At 43.1% G+C, this 16,494-nt stretch overlaps 1 protein-coding gene across 1 annotated transcript in view; it reads left to right on the top strand.

Moving 5' to 3' along the window:
* The first annotated feature begins 2,981 nt into the window (after window positions 1–2,981).
* The window catches only part of Parp14 (poly(ADP-ribose) polymerase family member 14), a 47,985-nt gene continuing 34,472 nt past the window's right edge, over window positions 2,982–16,494 (top strand). Inside the window, exons 1-3 of the mRNA XM_076867468.2 lie at window positions 2,982–3,211; window positions 11,155–11,285; window positions 12,717–12,750. Coding sequence (XP_076723583.2) covers window positions 3,025–3,211; window positions 11,155–11,285; window positions 12,717–12,750 — 352 coding nt within the window. The 5' untranslated portion in view covers window positions 2,982–3,024. The remainder of the gene's footprint in view (window positions 3,212–11,154; window positions 11,286–12,716; window positions 12,751–16,494) is intronic.

Below are 16,494 nucleotides of genomic sequence, written 5' to 3'. Positions count from 1 at the left end.
TCCTATTTTGGAGGAACAGAGCAAGGAGGTTGAGGAGCACAGTGAGGTGGAGGGGTGGGCATGAGGTGCTCATAAGTCACCAACTCAGGACAGATGGAAAAACAGTCCCTTTCCTCCATTTACATATGCTCTCCCTCCAATGCTCTCTATTTGTAGAGAAGCTAAAAGGGGAATTTAGGTGAAGTGGGCAAAGGGAGCGTCAATACCAAAATGCAGACATGAGTTATACTAATATAATCTGTGAAGTGGAAAGACAACCCAGGAACAGTGATGTGAACATGGCTGCTCTAGGTGTTAGAATGCCCTCTTTCCCCAGGCCATAAGGGGACACTTGCTTCTGGGAAGGAAGTTTCAGGAGGCAGCCACAAAAGGAGACGCAGAACTGAGAGAGAATTAACACACTTCAGGAAGGTTCAAGTGAACAAGATGAAAATATCTTAGAAGATAAAATACTGCAGGGCCCAATGAGGCTCAATAGTTTGCTCCTTCTAGAATTTTCTTTCCATGGTTTCAAGACTTGCCACCCTGATCCTGATGGCTCCTTCCCTGTTCACCCAGAAGCAATAAGCAGACCTCAAGTGGCAAGACACATTGCTGATAAACAAATCCTTGAAAGATCCAGAAATGGCCAGCTAAACTTTCTACTATAAATAAGGGTTTTCCTCTATGCCTTATAAAGTGATGAGGTAAGACACTGCCTAGTTCCAAAACCCTAAACTGGGTTGTGGTTTAGAGTGAGACAGAGACGACAGATACCCTGGGAGAGAGTCACCATTGTATGGCTGTGGGTTATGACCCACTCTGCTGGGTCCTCCTCACTTGCACCTGCCAGGTCCAGAGTGGTTTGGATCTGATGAAGAGAGCGTCATCTGCAGGTAGAAAGCAGAAAGCAGTAGAAAACTATCGGGAAACTGCAAAGCGTTATCATAGATCAGGAATAAAAAAATCCAGTAAATTCTTTGGCACGTCTCTGGTTCTCTTTGTTCTGAAATTCGGCCTCATTGTGATTAGAAGACAATATGCAAGGTCCAGGCCTGTGAGGGAGAGCAGCTTTGATTTTGGCAGGCTCTCAGAGACCTCACCGCTGCTTCACTGAGAAACAGAACCTGTTAGACCTGCTGTTGCACGCTGGTTCCACCTTGTTGCTGGTGCCCTGGGGAAACACTCCTGCTGTTAATTCTGATGCTATCAGAAAGCCCTCTCACTTTCTCCCACTACCAGTATCCTCAGCCTTTCCTTCTTCTCACCACATTTATTTACTCATGCCTAAACCTTTTCTATTTTAAAAATATTTAAAACCAGGGAACAAAATAACAATTCCCTGATCCCCCAGGAACAGTGATGTGACATGGCTGCTCTAGGTGTTAGAATGCCCCCTTCCCCCAGGCCATGAGGGGACACTTGCTTCTGTCCACCCCATTCCCAGTGGCTGGTTGCTGCCTAACTCCTTCTCCTTCACAGGTGCACTTCTGGAAAGCGCTGCCCCCTCTTCCTTCCCTTCCAGTCAGTCCTCAGGTTGCTGCCACTTTCCTCGGTCTCTTCTCCCCAGGAGACATGGTTGCTAGGTCCCCAACAGGTCAACAGACACTGCTGGGATCTGATGAGTCATCAGTACTGGAATGATGGTGCCTCCCTCTGAAGATCATTTTAAAATATTTATTTATTTTATTTTTCAGTTGTAGTTGGACACAATACCTTTACTTTATTTTTATGTGGTGCTGAGGATCAAATCCAGGGCCTCACATTGCCAGGCGAGTGCTCTACCATTGAGCCACAACCCCAACCCCAAGATCACTCTTTTTGTCATGAGTGAAGGATATACACATTCCCATCCTCTCTCCCACCTCTCTGGCCGCCCCACAGTCTGTCCATGTAGTAGATGTAACTATTATTGTTCAGTCACTTGCTGGGGTCATCTATGGATGCCCCTGAAATCATCTTTGAGATTTGCCTTCTCTCTGCACTTACATCCTTCAGCTATTCCTGCCTGAAGTATCTTTTCAGAACCTTACCTGTTCTCTGTCCTCCCCTGCCAGCACCCCACTGCCCCCGCCCAACAGTTCAGAAGCCCTTTCACTGGTCTCCCTGCCTCTTCTCTAGCCACCACACCTCAGAGTGATTCTGCATGTGTAAACCACACAACAGAAACCCTGTCCCCTTCTTAACCCTCTAAGATTATTCTTTGATCATTCATAGGCCTGAGGCCTGAGGTGACTTGTCACCTCCCAATAAGCCCTTTCTGATTCCCCCCACTTGGACTTGGAGCCCCTTCTCATTTGTTTCAGGAGCACCTGTGTGTTCCTTTCCAGAGAGCTCATTCCATTGTGTCATAACTTCAGGGCCCCCCAAAGTTGCCTGAGTTTAGTTAGGGCAGGGGTGTTGAATCCGTCCCAAGCCCAAGTCATCTAGTAAATGTTCCACAAAAATGTGGCGGGGGAGTCTATCATTTCTCCCATGTTTCTAGATGCATAATATTAACAGAGCAGGAAGCAACTCAAAAGAAGGAAAGTAAGGTCAAGTTCTGGTAAAGTACATTGATCCTTGAAAGTAGTCCCAAAATGAACAGCAAATGTCCCGAGAGGATCACAATTTGTGAGCCATTTTATTCTTCTGTAAAATGTCGGCCTGTGGCAGAAATGAAACTCTCATTGTGTTGGTTCAAGGTCCAGTGACCCAGGGCTACTGATAGCAGCTCTGGTTTGCGAGAGTGGCAGGCGGTGCCAGGGCGCCAGGCGGTGCCGGGGCGCCGAGGACCGCTATGCACAGGTGGATCGAGGCCGGACGCCTGCAGGGGAAACTGCAGCCCCAAAGGGTTAATTGTCTTTGCTGAGGGCCAGAGAAGAATGAGGGGGGCGGGGGCTGTGGTGCGTGTGGGGGGGTGACGACTGCAATCCTAGGGCAGCTCTTTTGAAGACTGAAACTTAGAGCCGGGAGGGGTTTTCCAGGAAACGAAAGCGAAAGAAGCGAAGTTAACTTCCCAGAGTCGGGCGGCCCCGGCAGTCCCCGAGGACGAGCGGACCCGGGATGGCTGCGTCCCGCTCCTTCCCGCTGCTGGTGGAGGGGTCCTGGGGCCCCGATCCCCCGAAGAACCTGAGCACCAAGTTGCAGATGTACTTCCAGAGTCGGAAGAGATCGGGCGGCGGGGAGTGCGAGGTCCGCCAGGAGCCCGGGAACCCGCCCCGCTTCCTGGTGCTCTTCTTCCCGGAGGACGGTGAGGGGCGCAAAGGGGCTGCGTGCGGAGGGACCCTCCCCCCCAACCCCCGCTTGCTCTGCAGGGGAAACTAGAGGGAGAGGCAGGCGGGGGAGTATCCGCCGGGCTCTTGCAGCAGCGGTACGGGTGGTGGCCGGGACCGCGGAATGGCCTCGTAGTGCCCCCGGGGCGCTGCGGTTCCTCTGCGCGCTGCGCTTCCAGGCGCTTGCTGGATAGGTCTGGAGGTGACCATGGAAGTGTGCAAATGAGTCTCTATCTCCTTTTCCAACCCTTTCTATCCTTCCCTGTTGTTATTTAGGTGGAAAAGGAAAAAGGATTAAGAAACGCGAAGAGTCACAGGGATTCTTCATGGGTCATGGAGATTCCCAGCTGTTTGGGGGGTCACTTGGGAGAGCGGCAGTGTTGCTGCCTAAAGTCACAAGGTCTGGGTGTAAATACGTAGGGGACCTTCCCTTAGTTTGGCATGTTGGAGGGGAAGGCAACAGTGCTGTTGATGAACACACCATGTACCTCTGTAGAGGGCCTACTGATGCTTGTCCTTCGGTTTTGGGATTGTCCTGAGATTGGGAGGGTGGATGACGTTCTGAGGTGATTGTGGTTTGGATTTTGGAGCTTTGGGAGAAAGTTCCTTCTTCAGGCCTATTGGCTGAGTTCTCCCCAACTCCCCACCCTTGTTCCTATATGGGAAGGGAGCCAAGAGCCCCGGATCTGGGTTTGCTCAAGGTGGCTGTCATGGGAAGATCAAGTGCACCTTTTCCACTGGGATCTTAGAGACTGACCGCGACCTCTCAGGATGTAGACCATCCTTGATCCTGCTTTCTTGTGCTGAATTTGGAGAAGCATTTGGGCCTCAGCAGAGGCAAGGAGGCTTAGGAGGCCATGCAATTGGACTGATGGGATGTCCCAGCAGGGGTTCAAAAAGGAAAGAAATGGAATAGAAGGGGAAGGAAGTGAGGGTGGAAGAGGACAGGAGATCTGCTTGGCTCAGAAGCTTCATGGAAAACAAAGTGCAGTGTCTTCGAGGGTTAATTTCACCAGGGAGTGTTCAGAAGGGCAACAATGGAGCCTTTTCCCTTTCCCTTTCCCAAGAGGGTTTCCCTACTTTTGATTCCTACTGTCAACATCACCACTTCAGGGTTCTTTCTTCTTTAGCATCCTCTATCCTCAGGAGTAGCTCTCAGATTGGGGGGCCCAGACCACCTGCATCCAAGTCCCCTGGAGAGCAGGTTGATCTGGCACATTCCCAGTTCTGCTCTAAAGGTTTGGGTACAGGGAGTGTGGGGTGGATGGCAACCAGCATGATTATCCTGCCCCCAGGTGACTCTGAGGTGCTAAAGTTTGAGAATCTCTGTTGTTTGTTGATAAGCCCAAGTGAACAAAAAATGGGAATAATTTTATAAAATATCAGCAGCATAAAAATACAAACAGCACAAAATATTAACAGAGCAGGAAGCAACTCAAAAGAAGGAAAGTAAGGTCAAGTTCTGATAAGTACATATTTTGTGTTGATAAAATAATTTAATTTTAGCCCTCAAAGGATCTCAACCTCCCTGCTAGGTTTCCGTCCTCCAGAGAATCCAGTTCACACTGCCCCTCTGTCTCTACCAAGGCTTCTTTAGTGGCTCCTGGGGTCTTACACCAGTCAGATGACTCAAAAACTGTTTATAGTCTGCATTCCTGGGGGTGGAAAATCCCTCTTCAGTTTCAGTTTCCATCTTGAAGCTCCACTTTCCCGGTATCAGGTCATCAGGAATATGCTGAGAATGAATGGCCTATGCCCGGGCAGAGGTTACCCTCACCTTCCCCTCTCCACACTCCACCCTCTACCCTCCACACAGGAAAAGACTTCAGGAAGCACAGTCGACAGTGAGATGACTTTATTCATATAATTCTGTAAAACCAAATAGTATGAGTGAGCCTACCAGCAGTTTCCTGTAGAAATGAGTGTATAGCAAATAAGAATGAATAGGAAACTGTATTTTGCTTTTATGTAGTTAACCGAATTTCTGAAAAGTTAGTATAAATTGATTTAGAATCTTTTTTTTTTTTCTGTGCAAGAGATCAAACCCAGGGAACTGTGCATGTTAGACAAATATTTTATCATTGAGTTATACCCCCAGTCCCTGACTTAAAACATTCTAAACATGATTTCAGGCGTGTACTTTTGTGTGTGTGTGGGTGGGGTGGGGTGGGGTCGGGGGGATTGAACCCAGGGGTGCTCTACCACTGAGCCACACCAAAGCCCTTTTTTAAAAATTTTTTATTAGTTATTGAGGAACCTTTCTTTCTTTATTTGTTTATATATGGTGCTGAGAATCGAACCCAGTGCCTCACACATGCTAGGCAAGAGCTCTACCACTGAGCCACAACCCCAGCCCAAGCCCTTTCAATTTTATTTTGAGACAGGGTCTTGCTAAGTTTCCCAGGCTGACCTCAAACTAGCTATCCTCCTGCCTCAGCTGGTATTACAGGTGTATGCCATCACATCCAGTTAATGATAAAATGTGGACATTTTATCATACTTTGTGGTCATAGTTTGACTCCTGATTATTCAGATTCCTTGGGATAAGAGAGCTCATCTTCTTAAATAAAATTAAACATAAGTGACTTGAGGTTGGGGCAGGAGGAAGACTGTCCACATGGGTAATGGAGTCTGGACATGAGAGTGTCTGCTCTTTTTCCTCCCAGTTCCCCCTGCCCTTGTTGGGGATCACATACTGATGTGACCACTATTGCTTTCCTGAAATCCTTTATGCATATTGCACACAACCCGAGAAGAGGCTGGCACAGGAGATGCCTGAACAGGATTTCCTTAACATCTAGGAAGTGGTAATAGTAATGCCACACAGAGTGCATGATGCTAGATAACAGCCTGGTCTTGGGCTTCAGGGGTCACATCCAGTCCTCAGTCCTCACTCCAGCTTAGTCCAGCCCTTTAGGGGTTCATGTGAAGAGTGGAGTTGGAGTCTGGTGTTTCTTCCCAGGTTTTTGGAGGCCTGTTTCTGAGTGGACATCCGGTGAGGCCCTACTTGGCCCACCCGCTCCATGGCTGTTTGGAGTGGGAAAGCCATCGAGCTCCTTTTTATGAAATATTCTGACCCCATCAGGCCAATCACATCAGAGCAGGGCATGGCCACCCAGCTGCAGCCTGAACTGTAAGGTCCTTTTCTTCCTGACCTCTTCGCACCCTCTGCCCATGTCGACCATGCCTCCTTCTTGAAACTCACTCCTTCCCTGTTCTCTGTGGCAGGAGACACTGATTTTCCTAAGTTTCCTATCATCTCTCTCTGGATGCTCCTGATAAGTACAACTCACATAAGCATCTCCTCTCTCTCTCTCTCTCTCTCTCTCTCTCTCTCTCTCTTTCAATATTTTTTAGGTGTAGATAGTCACAGTGCCTTTATTTATTTATCTTTATGTGGTGTGGAGGATCGAACCCAGTGCCTCACACACGTTAGGGGAGTGCTCTGCTATTCAGCCCCAGCCCCAGCCCAAGCATAGCTCTTAAGAGAGTTTCAGAGGCAACACTCTAAGTGGGTAAGGCTGCACAGAAGGTATTTCCTTCCAGTCACTCAGCTAGTTCATAGCAGGGCTGGGAGTCTAACCCAGGCCTTTGGACTTTATGTCCACTGTTCAGTTTGTTTGCTGTAGCCAGCTGTCTGAGGTGCTACTTCTATTTGTTTGTTTTTGAAAAATATCTCCCATTTCTCCTCCTCCTCCTCCTCCTCCTTCTTTGTGGTATTTATTGGGGGTGGGACCCAGGGTCTCATACATTCTAGACAAGCACTGTACCACTGAATTATACTCCCAGTCCTTTTTATTTCCTTTTATTTATGTATTTTTTTTATAAGGTGCTGAGGATCCAACGCAGTACCTCACACTTGTGGGGCAAGTGCTCTACCACTGAGCCACAACCCCAGGCCCCTTTTTATTTTCTTTTGAGACAGAGTCTCACTAATTTGCCCAGGCTGGCCTTGAACTTGTGCCTCAGCCTTCCAAATAGCTGGGATTAGAGGGGTGTGTGACGGTGCCTGGCTCTCCTATCCCTTTTTGTCTACTTCCTTTACTATCAGATGTAAGACCCTTATCATTACCCGCTAAGGAATTGGTCGAAATGGTTTTCTAACTGGGCTCCTGGTCATTCTCCTCATGCCACCTGAGTCACCTTCTAAAAATGGAACTTTCATCATGCCTTGTTCCAGCACTCAGTCTGCCCTGGCTCTCCATGTGGAATCCTTTAATTAGTTCATTCCTGTGTAGAATGAATATTGCTACCTTTTTGAGTGCCTACTGGGTGTAAGGTACTCATATTAAGTTCTTTATAATTTTTCTTCCATTTAATCCACACAACACTGGTACAAAATACTCTTTATTAACCTCATTTGTAAGTAAGAAGAAAGGCTTTGTAAATAAGTCTTTTAAAAAACATGCTAAATGTGTAGTCAGCTTTTCATTACTGTGACAAAATACCTGAGGTAATCAATTTAAAAAAAAGGAAGGTTTGTTCTGACTCATAATTTTGCAGGTCTTAGTTCATGGTTAGTTGGCCTGTTGCTTTTGGGCCATGGTAAGGCTATACATCATGGTCAGAGTGCTTGGCAGAGGAAGCCCTTACCTCATGGCTGAAAGTGAAAAAAAGAGAGAGAGAAAGGGGTTGGGGTAGGTGTGTCCCAATATCCCCTTCAAGGGAATGACCTCAGTGACCAAACTTCCTTGCAACAGTCCTTACTTCTTTTTAAATTTTTATTTATTTATTTAGTTTTAACTTATAGTTTTTTTTTTTAATTAGTGGCTAGTGGATATATATAGTGATGGATTCAGTATGTTTTTTTCTATATGTACATAGGAAAGTTAGGTCAGATTCATTCCACTGTTTCCCCTTATTCTGTTCTTCCTCCTTACCCCTCAGTCCTTTTCCTCTATCCCACTGATCTATTTTGCTGGAATTTCTGCCCCTCTTTTTCCTTTCCATCCTTTTCTTTCTCCCCCCTCTTCTCTCTCTTTCCCCCCTTCCCCCCTCTCCCCCCCCTTTATTTTGTATTAGCTTCTGAATATCAGAGAAAACATTTGACCTTTGACTTTTTGGGTCTGGCTTATTTCACTTAGCCTTATAGTCTCCATTTCCATCCATTTACCAGAAAATGCCATAATTTCATTCTTCTTGATGACTTGAGTAATACTCCATTTTGTATATATATCACATTTCCTTTACTTATCCATGTGCCTAGTTGAAGGGCATCTAGGTTGATTATTGTGAATTATGCTGCTATAAATATTGATGTGGCTTTTTGCCTGTAGTATGCTGATTTTAGATGTTTGGGATCAACATACCCAGAAGTGGGAAAAACAGGGTCAAATGGTAGTTCCATTCCTAGTTTTTTGAGAAATCTCCATACTGCTTTCCAGAGTGGTCACACTAACTTGCAGTTCCACCAACAATGTATGAATGTACTTTTTCTCCCACATCCTCACCAACACGTATTATTATTTGTATTCTTAATAAATGCCACGCTGACTGAAATGAGATGAAATCTCAGTGTAGTTTTTAGTTTTAAATATTTTTAGTTGTAGATGGACACAGTACGTTTATTTATTTATTTTTATGTGGTGCTGGGGAGGAAGCCCAGTGCCTTCCATGTGCTAGGCAAATGTTCTACCACTCCTGAGCTACAATCCTAGCCCCTCAATGTAGTTTTTTTTTTTAGATTTATATATGACAGTGGAATGCATCACAATTCTTATTATACATATAGAGCACAATTTTTCATATCTCTGGTTGTTTATAAAGTATATTCATACCAATTTGTGTCTTCATACATGTACTTTAGATAATAATGATCATCACATTCTACCATCATTAATAACCCCATGCTCCCTCCCTTCCCCTCCAACCCCTCTGTCCTATCTAGAGTTCGTCTATTCCTCCCATGCTCCTTCTCCTTTCTAGGGATTGAAGCTGGGGTTCTTAACTACTGAGCCACATCCCCAGCCCTTTTTTGTGTTTTGTTTAAAGACAGGTTCTTGATAAGCTGCTAAGGCAGGCTTTGATCTTCCTGCCTCAGCCTCCCGAGCTGCTGAGATTACAGGTGTGCACCACCACGCCCGGCCCTCAATGTAGTTTGGATTTGCATTTCCCTAAATGCTAGAAATGTTAAACATTTTTTTTTCATGTATTTGTTGACCATTTGTGTTTCCTCTTTTGAGAAGTATCTGTTTAGCTCTTTTGCCCAATTAATAATTGGGTTGTTTGGGTTTGTTTTTTTTTTTAATTTGGTGGTGTTTTGAGTTCTTTTTATATTCCAGATATTAATACCCTATCTGAGGAGCATGTGGCAAAGATCTTCTCCCATTCTCTAGGCTCTCTCTTCATGTCTTAATTGTTTCCTTTGCTGTGTAGACACTTATTAATTTGATGGCATCCCACTTAAAGATTCTTGGTTTTATTTCTTACACTTTAGGAGTCTTATTAAGGAAGTCAGTTCCTGTGCCGACACGTTGGGCCTACATTTTTTTCTAGCAGTTGCATAGTTTCTGGTCTTATTCTTAGGCCTTTGATTCTCTTTGAGTTGACTTGTGTGTGAGATAGGAATCTAGTTTCATTCATACACACACACACACACACACACACACACACACACGTATATTTTAGTTGTTGATGAACCTTTATTTATATGCAATACTGAGAATCAAACCTAGTGTCTCACACCTGCTAGGCAAGCACTCTGCCACTGAGCCACAACCCCAGCCCATAGTTTCATTCTTCTGCATCTGGATTTCCAGTTTCCCAGCACCATTTATTAATTAGGCCATCTTTTCTCCAACATGTTTTTGGATCCTTTTGTCTAGATAAGTGTATTTATGTGGATTTATATCTTTGTATTCTATTCTGTTTTATTGCTTTTCATGTCTGTTTGGTGTCAGTACCATGCTGTTTTTGTTACTGTAGCTCTGAGTGTAGTTTGAGGTCCAGTTTAGGATGCCTCCAGAATCACTCTTTTTGTTCAGAATTTCCTTGGCTCTTCTGGGTCTCTTGTTTTTCCAAATGAATTTTAGAACTCCTTTTCCTAGTTCTGTGAAGAATGTCATTGGCATTTTGATGGGCAGTGCATTGAATCTGTATAACATTTTTGGTAGTATGGCCATTTTAACAATATTAATTCTGCCCATCCAAGAACATGGAAGAGCTTTCCATCTTCCGAGGTTTTCTTCAGATTCTTTCCTCAGTGTTCCATAGTTTTCATTGTAGAGGTCTTTCATTTCCTTCATTAGATTAATTCCTAAATATTTTATATATTTTTAAGGTTATTGTGAAGGGGATTGCTTTATTTCTTTTTCAGTAGATTCATTATTGTAGTATAGAAAAGCAATTGATTTATGTATGTTAATTTTGTATCTTGGTACTTCAGTAAATTTGTTAATCAGTTCTAGAAGTCTTCTGATGGAGTTTTTTGGGTCTTCTAAACACAGGATCATGTCAGCAAACAGAGATAATTTGAGCTGTTTTCCTACGTGTAGCCCTTTAATTTCCTTCTCTTGCCTGATTGTTCCGACTAGAATTCCAGGGCCTATGTTGAAAAGGAGTGGTGCGAGTGGGCATTTGTCTTGTTCCTGGGTTTAGAGGAAATGCTTTCAGTTTTTCTCCATTTAGTGTGATGTTAGTTCTACCACTTCCTGTTAACATCATGGGTTGGCAACTAAGCCTTTAATACATGGGCTCTTGGGAGACCCTCAGATCCAAACCATAGCACTAAATGTAAACAGTGTGTTTAAAGATGAAATTCTAATCCACATCTGCTTGCTCAACTTTTATTCTTTTTTACTACACATAGTCTCTCTTGAGAAACTGGCAAAGCTATTGACTGATGATGGAGTTCATAGAGATGATGGTATAATTATGTAAATAAAGATTGTTTGTCTTTTTTTTTTTTTTTTGGATGCTTTAGTTCGGCAAGCTGTTCTGGAGAAAAAGGATCATAAGTTAGTATTGCCAGGAAAAGGAACATTCAAGTTAACCGTCCGGTTACCCACAGCCTCAGAGGAAGCCCCAGTCTCTGAGGGGAAAATTTCAACAAAGGTAAGTAAACCTGAGAAGTTGTTCAAAGGGATCTGGGGTGGAGGGTCCTCCCAAGTATGTGGAATAGGAATCTCAATGAAGAAAATACAGTGGAATGGGAAGTGTCAACCAAACTGGAGTGAGAACAGCTCATAAATGCAGAGAAGGTGAGGGTGGTGATAACATGATATAAAACAATGAAGGATGAAGCACTCTGTTGATTTTAGACACTTTTGGAAAATTAAGATTCAGTGGTTATCCTAATATCAGTTTCAGATATAAAATTTTAGATTGTTTTGTCTTGGCTTCTTTTTGACTGGAAACTTGCTCATTTTTTTTAACAACATTTTGAGGGTTGAGATGAGTTCTATGACTATGTGTAGTAAAAAGAATAAAAGTTGAGCAAGCAGATGTGGATTAGAATTTCATCTTCAAACATACTGCTTAATATTTAGTGCTACAGTTTGGATCTGAGTATCTCCCAAACATCATACTACAGATGCTGTGTCCTCAGTTGTCAAATGGATTGTCAGATTATTGGGAGGGTTGAGATGAGTTCTATGAAGCACACGGCACAGTGCTTGTTATATACTAAACATTCAATAAATGCTAAATGGGGAAAAGCAATTATGAGCTAAGCTGTTTCCCTGATTTAGGTCTTACCCCATATCCCAACCCCATATCCCAAATACTGTGTGAATTGAGTATTCTGCTATTTGTACCTTTTTTTCCCCCAATGATTATTGTGTCTAGTATGGGGATCTGCTATGACATGTGGCACCAGATGCATTCAAGAGCTCCATTAACAGAGCTTTTTGTTATCATTTCTGTTTACCACTCATCTCCAAGATGCTCCCATGGATATTTTAAAAAATTTTTAGTTGTAGATGGACACAAAGCCTGTATTTTGTTTATTTAGTTTTATGTGGTGCTGGGGATCGAACCCAGTGCCTCACGCGTACTAGGCACGTGCTCTACCACTAAGCTACAATCCCAGCCTGGACATTTATTTTTATTTATTTATTTGTTTTACAGTGCTGGAATCAAATAAAGGAGCCTCACATGTGCTAGGCAAGCACCAAACTACATTGCTAGCCTGTTCATTTTGTTTTCAAACAGGGTCTCGCTAAGTGGCCTGGGCTGGTCTCCAACTTGTGATTCTCCTGTTTAGCCTTCTGAGTACCGGGGATTACAGAAGGGCACCACTGCATGCAATGACATTTTCTTTCTTTCGTTTTTTTTTTTTTTTTTTTTTAATTTATCTTTTTTTAATTGTTTAGTTGTAGACAGACACAATACCTTTGTTTTATTTATTTATTTTTATGTTCCTCACACGTGCCAGGTGAGCACTCTACCACTGAGCCACAACCCCAGCCCCACCTCCATGATATTTTTCTAATGTAAAGAAATTATTAGTAATACATTAATGCTACTTTATTGTTTGGGTTTCAGGAATCCAAGAGCAAAGAAGGTGTCAAAGAACCAGGTAAAGTCTCAATTGATATAATTCTGACATTCACCAAGAAGTTTTGCTTTTATTAAGTAAGAAAAGCATTTAGGGGATGTTCCTTCCTCCTCCTCCTTCCTCCTCTTCCTCCTTCCTCCTCCTCCTTCCTCCTCTTCCTCCTTCCTCCTCCTCCTCCTTCCTCCTCCTCCTTCCCCCTCCTCCTCCTCCTTCCCCCTCCTCCTCCTCCTTCCTTCTCCCTCCTCCTTTTCCTCCTCCTTTTCATTCTTTGCATTATAGTTACACATAGTTGTTGGGTTCATTTTGACAAAACCATACATGCATTGGATTTTATTTACTCCATTTCAGTCTCCAGTGCCCCTCCTTTCTCTCTCCTCTTGCCTCTCCATATTCTCTTTCCTCTGTTCTACTGAGCTTCCTTTCTCTGGTTTATTTATTTACTTTTGATTGACACTTTATACATATACATACTGATAGAATTCACTGTGGTATATTTATATAAGCACATTGTGTGGTTTTGTTCAATTCATTCTGTCCACATTTCCTCCGCATCCCTGTCCCCTCTCCCTTCCTTTCCAACTCCTTCTATTTACAGATCTTCCCTATATTTTTATGATATCTGATCCCACCCCCTTTTTCTCCCTATTTGTTCTAGCTTCCATATATGAGAGAAAACACTTGACCCTTTCTTTTCTGAGTCTGATTTATTTCACTTAGCATAATATTCTTCATTTCCATCAAATAATTCCATTCAAATGCCATGATTTCATTCTTTTTTATTTTATCTCTTCTTTATGGCTAAGTAAAACTCCATTGTGTATATATATCACATTTTCTTAACCCATTCATCTATTATTACTGGGGTGCTTTCCCACTGGGCCACAACCACAGCCATTTTTAAATTGTTTTAGTTTGAGGCTGGCCTCAAACTTGAGATCCTTCTGCTTCAGTCTCCTGAGTGGCTGGGATTACAGGCATGTACCACTGAGCCTGGCTCAAGTGTGCTTTTGATAAGAAGCTCAAGATTCTTATGAGATAGGAATCTTGTGTGTGTTCAGATTAATTCCTGCTTTCCATCCTTCTGATCTGGAGTTGACTCATCAGCTTCTGATGTTTATTATTGTGACCTCTTAAATCCTTATCATTTTCTTGGAAGGTGTCTTAAGTTCCTGATTCTCAAGCTCAATTTTAGACCAGGAAGTGGCTTTTTATTTATGTACTTATTCTCATACTATAGTCCTGGATCTAAAATTTAATCAAGTTTTTGTTTCTTGTTGTTTCATATATCTTACCTTCCCTCTGTCTTAAATGATTGGTTAGTGCTGTTTCAAATTTGCCTAAAATCCTAAGTGTATCCTCAGGAAGAGCCATCCAGCCTCTCTCCACCAATGGACTTTTTATTGTCCTGGAAATGTTGGAACCATTTTCTAACCTGTTTTTACCTGACTCAGACTCTAAGGGGAGTTACCAGCTAGGGATTCAGGTGGTCTTCATCAAATCTTTTAATGGCTCTTGTGAGACATGAAGAAGTCCTGAGTTGAATGGTTGGTCCACACTGAAGTCTGATGACGGCCAAAAGGCTAGGACTCTTAAAATGGATTGGAATGGGGTAGATGGTTTCAGAATTGAGTGAAACGTGGGTGGAGAGTGGTTATCTAACAGATCCAAAATCTCAGGGAGAGGTTATCTAGTAGATCTAAAATCTCAGAGGACGCTGCCTCACGGATACATTACACATGCCTGAAAGTCAATGCAGAAAGTTGAAAACCAACTTTGTGGTTTTTAACCCGCTGAGGAGCTGATAGCTCAGGGAAAGTCACATAGCAGAACCATGGGATGTGAATATTGAGCCAGTGTTCAGATCCAGATGGGCTGGGCCTGAAAGGGGGAAACCAGCAACTGGAAGATCCTGGAGAAGAGAGAAGAACAGAGAAATACTGGTCACCTGTGGTTGACAAATTCTGGGACTTCCAAGTCAGCATCTCAACTATGGGTCCCTTCTAAGCTTCAGACCTTCTGTACGACCTTCCTTCTGGGAAGTCAGACTCAGCATGTCTGAAGCCACCTATGTCTGCTTCCTCCCAAACCAATATCCTTTCTGACTTCCTTATTTTTCTTAAAATACATAGTTTGTTCCTCACCAACTAGAAACTTCAGACATCTTCTCTTTGACCTTCCACATCTCTTGTTCAGAGAGACCTATTATTTTTTGAAGAGTCTTCCTCAGCCATCCTCTCACCACAGGCCCATCTTATTTCGTCACAAATCCAACATGGCAGGAGCTGGCAGCTAGCTGTGTCCCTCTGTTTCTGACACCCTGTTTCCTGATAGCTGACACAGTCCCCTGTACTATTTCTAAATATCTTCTTGTCCTTTTCACAGAAACCTTCCATGATTCACCTTTATCATCCACTGCAAGGTCAAGTCCAGATCACATTCTGGATCTAGACCACCTCCCCGGTCCTGTTTCTCACATCTCTTGAAAATGCTCCTTTTGGAGCCACACATGGTCCCTTGGCCATTCAGACCATTTTCTGAATGGCCTCAGGCAATCACAGGACTCTGCTTGTGCTCCTGCTGCTCACAGCACCCTCTGCCTGACTTTCTGTATCTGATTCTCTGGGCGCTTCAAGACCTGCCCAGCTTCCTCTTCTTTCCCTGCCAGTCCAGTCCCTTTATCTAATTCTTGGACTCTTTAAATGTTCTGGATGCTTTTTACATGTCAGTTAACCAAGCTTCTTTGTGCTGAAGCTTCTAAGAATTGTGGGGCCATAAAACTGAACTGCTAGGAAGACTCTTTCCTGTTCAGTTCACTTGGTCCACCGTTCTCATTTTACAATTAACAGACTTGCCCAGGGTGCATGGCTGAAGAGTCATAGTCAGGGATGGAATGCATAGATCCTCACCCTAGCCCAGTACTCATTCTGGTTGGTCATACTTATCTCATTTAATGCTAAGTTATGTTGTTACTGATTTTTTTTGTTTTTCATTTATTATTTTTGTTGTTGTTATTACTGAATTTTAAGCTTTTTAAATACATATTTATTTTTCAGTTTTCGGTGGACACAACATCTTTATTTTATTTTTATGTGGTGCTGAGGATCAAACCCAGCCCCCCTCGCATGCCTGGCGAGCGCGTTACCGCTTGAGCCACATCCCCAGCCCCAATTTTAAGCTATTTTTAAAATTTAGCATGAGTTTATGTGCATCGTCAGGTATTCTTATTTTCCTCTAGTGAGCCAAGTAGATCTCCGGTTCAGTAAGCATTTACTTGGCCTCAATATACAGTGTGACAGCAATGCTAGGGTGAATAAACATGTGTTTGCTTTGGGGAAGCTTAGTTCAATAACTATAATGTAGTGCTATGATAGAAATATATGTCAGGTGCTATGACCTGAAGGATGAGGTAGGTTCCTCATAGAAATGAGGCAGAAAAAGGTGAAATAAAATTGAACTTAAACTACTGAGATATTATTGGATAATAGTAATAGATGGTTAAATGCTACATTTTATTTATTTATTTATTAATATTTATTTTTTAGTTGTAGTTGGACACAATAGCTTTATTTTATTTATTTTTATGTGGTGCTGAGGATGGAACCCAGCGCCTTGCTCGTGCTAGGCGAGCGCTCTACCGCTGAGCCACAACCCCAGCCCCTACATTTTATTTTTAATTAAATAAAGTAAAAAACTATCCAGGACCTGTTTTTAGTTGAGCTAGTTAAAGAGATGGGGGCAGGGAGGATTTATCTTATGATAATTTAC

The sequence above is a fragment of the Callospermophilus lateralis genome, chromosome 10 (assembly GCF_048772815.1).
Source record: "Callospermophilus lateralis isolate mCalLat2 chromosome 10, mCalLat2.hap1, whole genome shotgun sequence".
Lineage (NCBI taxonomy): Eukaryota > Metazoa > Chordata > Mammalia > Rodentia > Sciuridae > Callospermophilus > Callospermophilus lateralis.
Note: the sequence above shows the minus strand (reverse complement) of the source record. Positions and strands in the feature narration are given on the sequence as shown.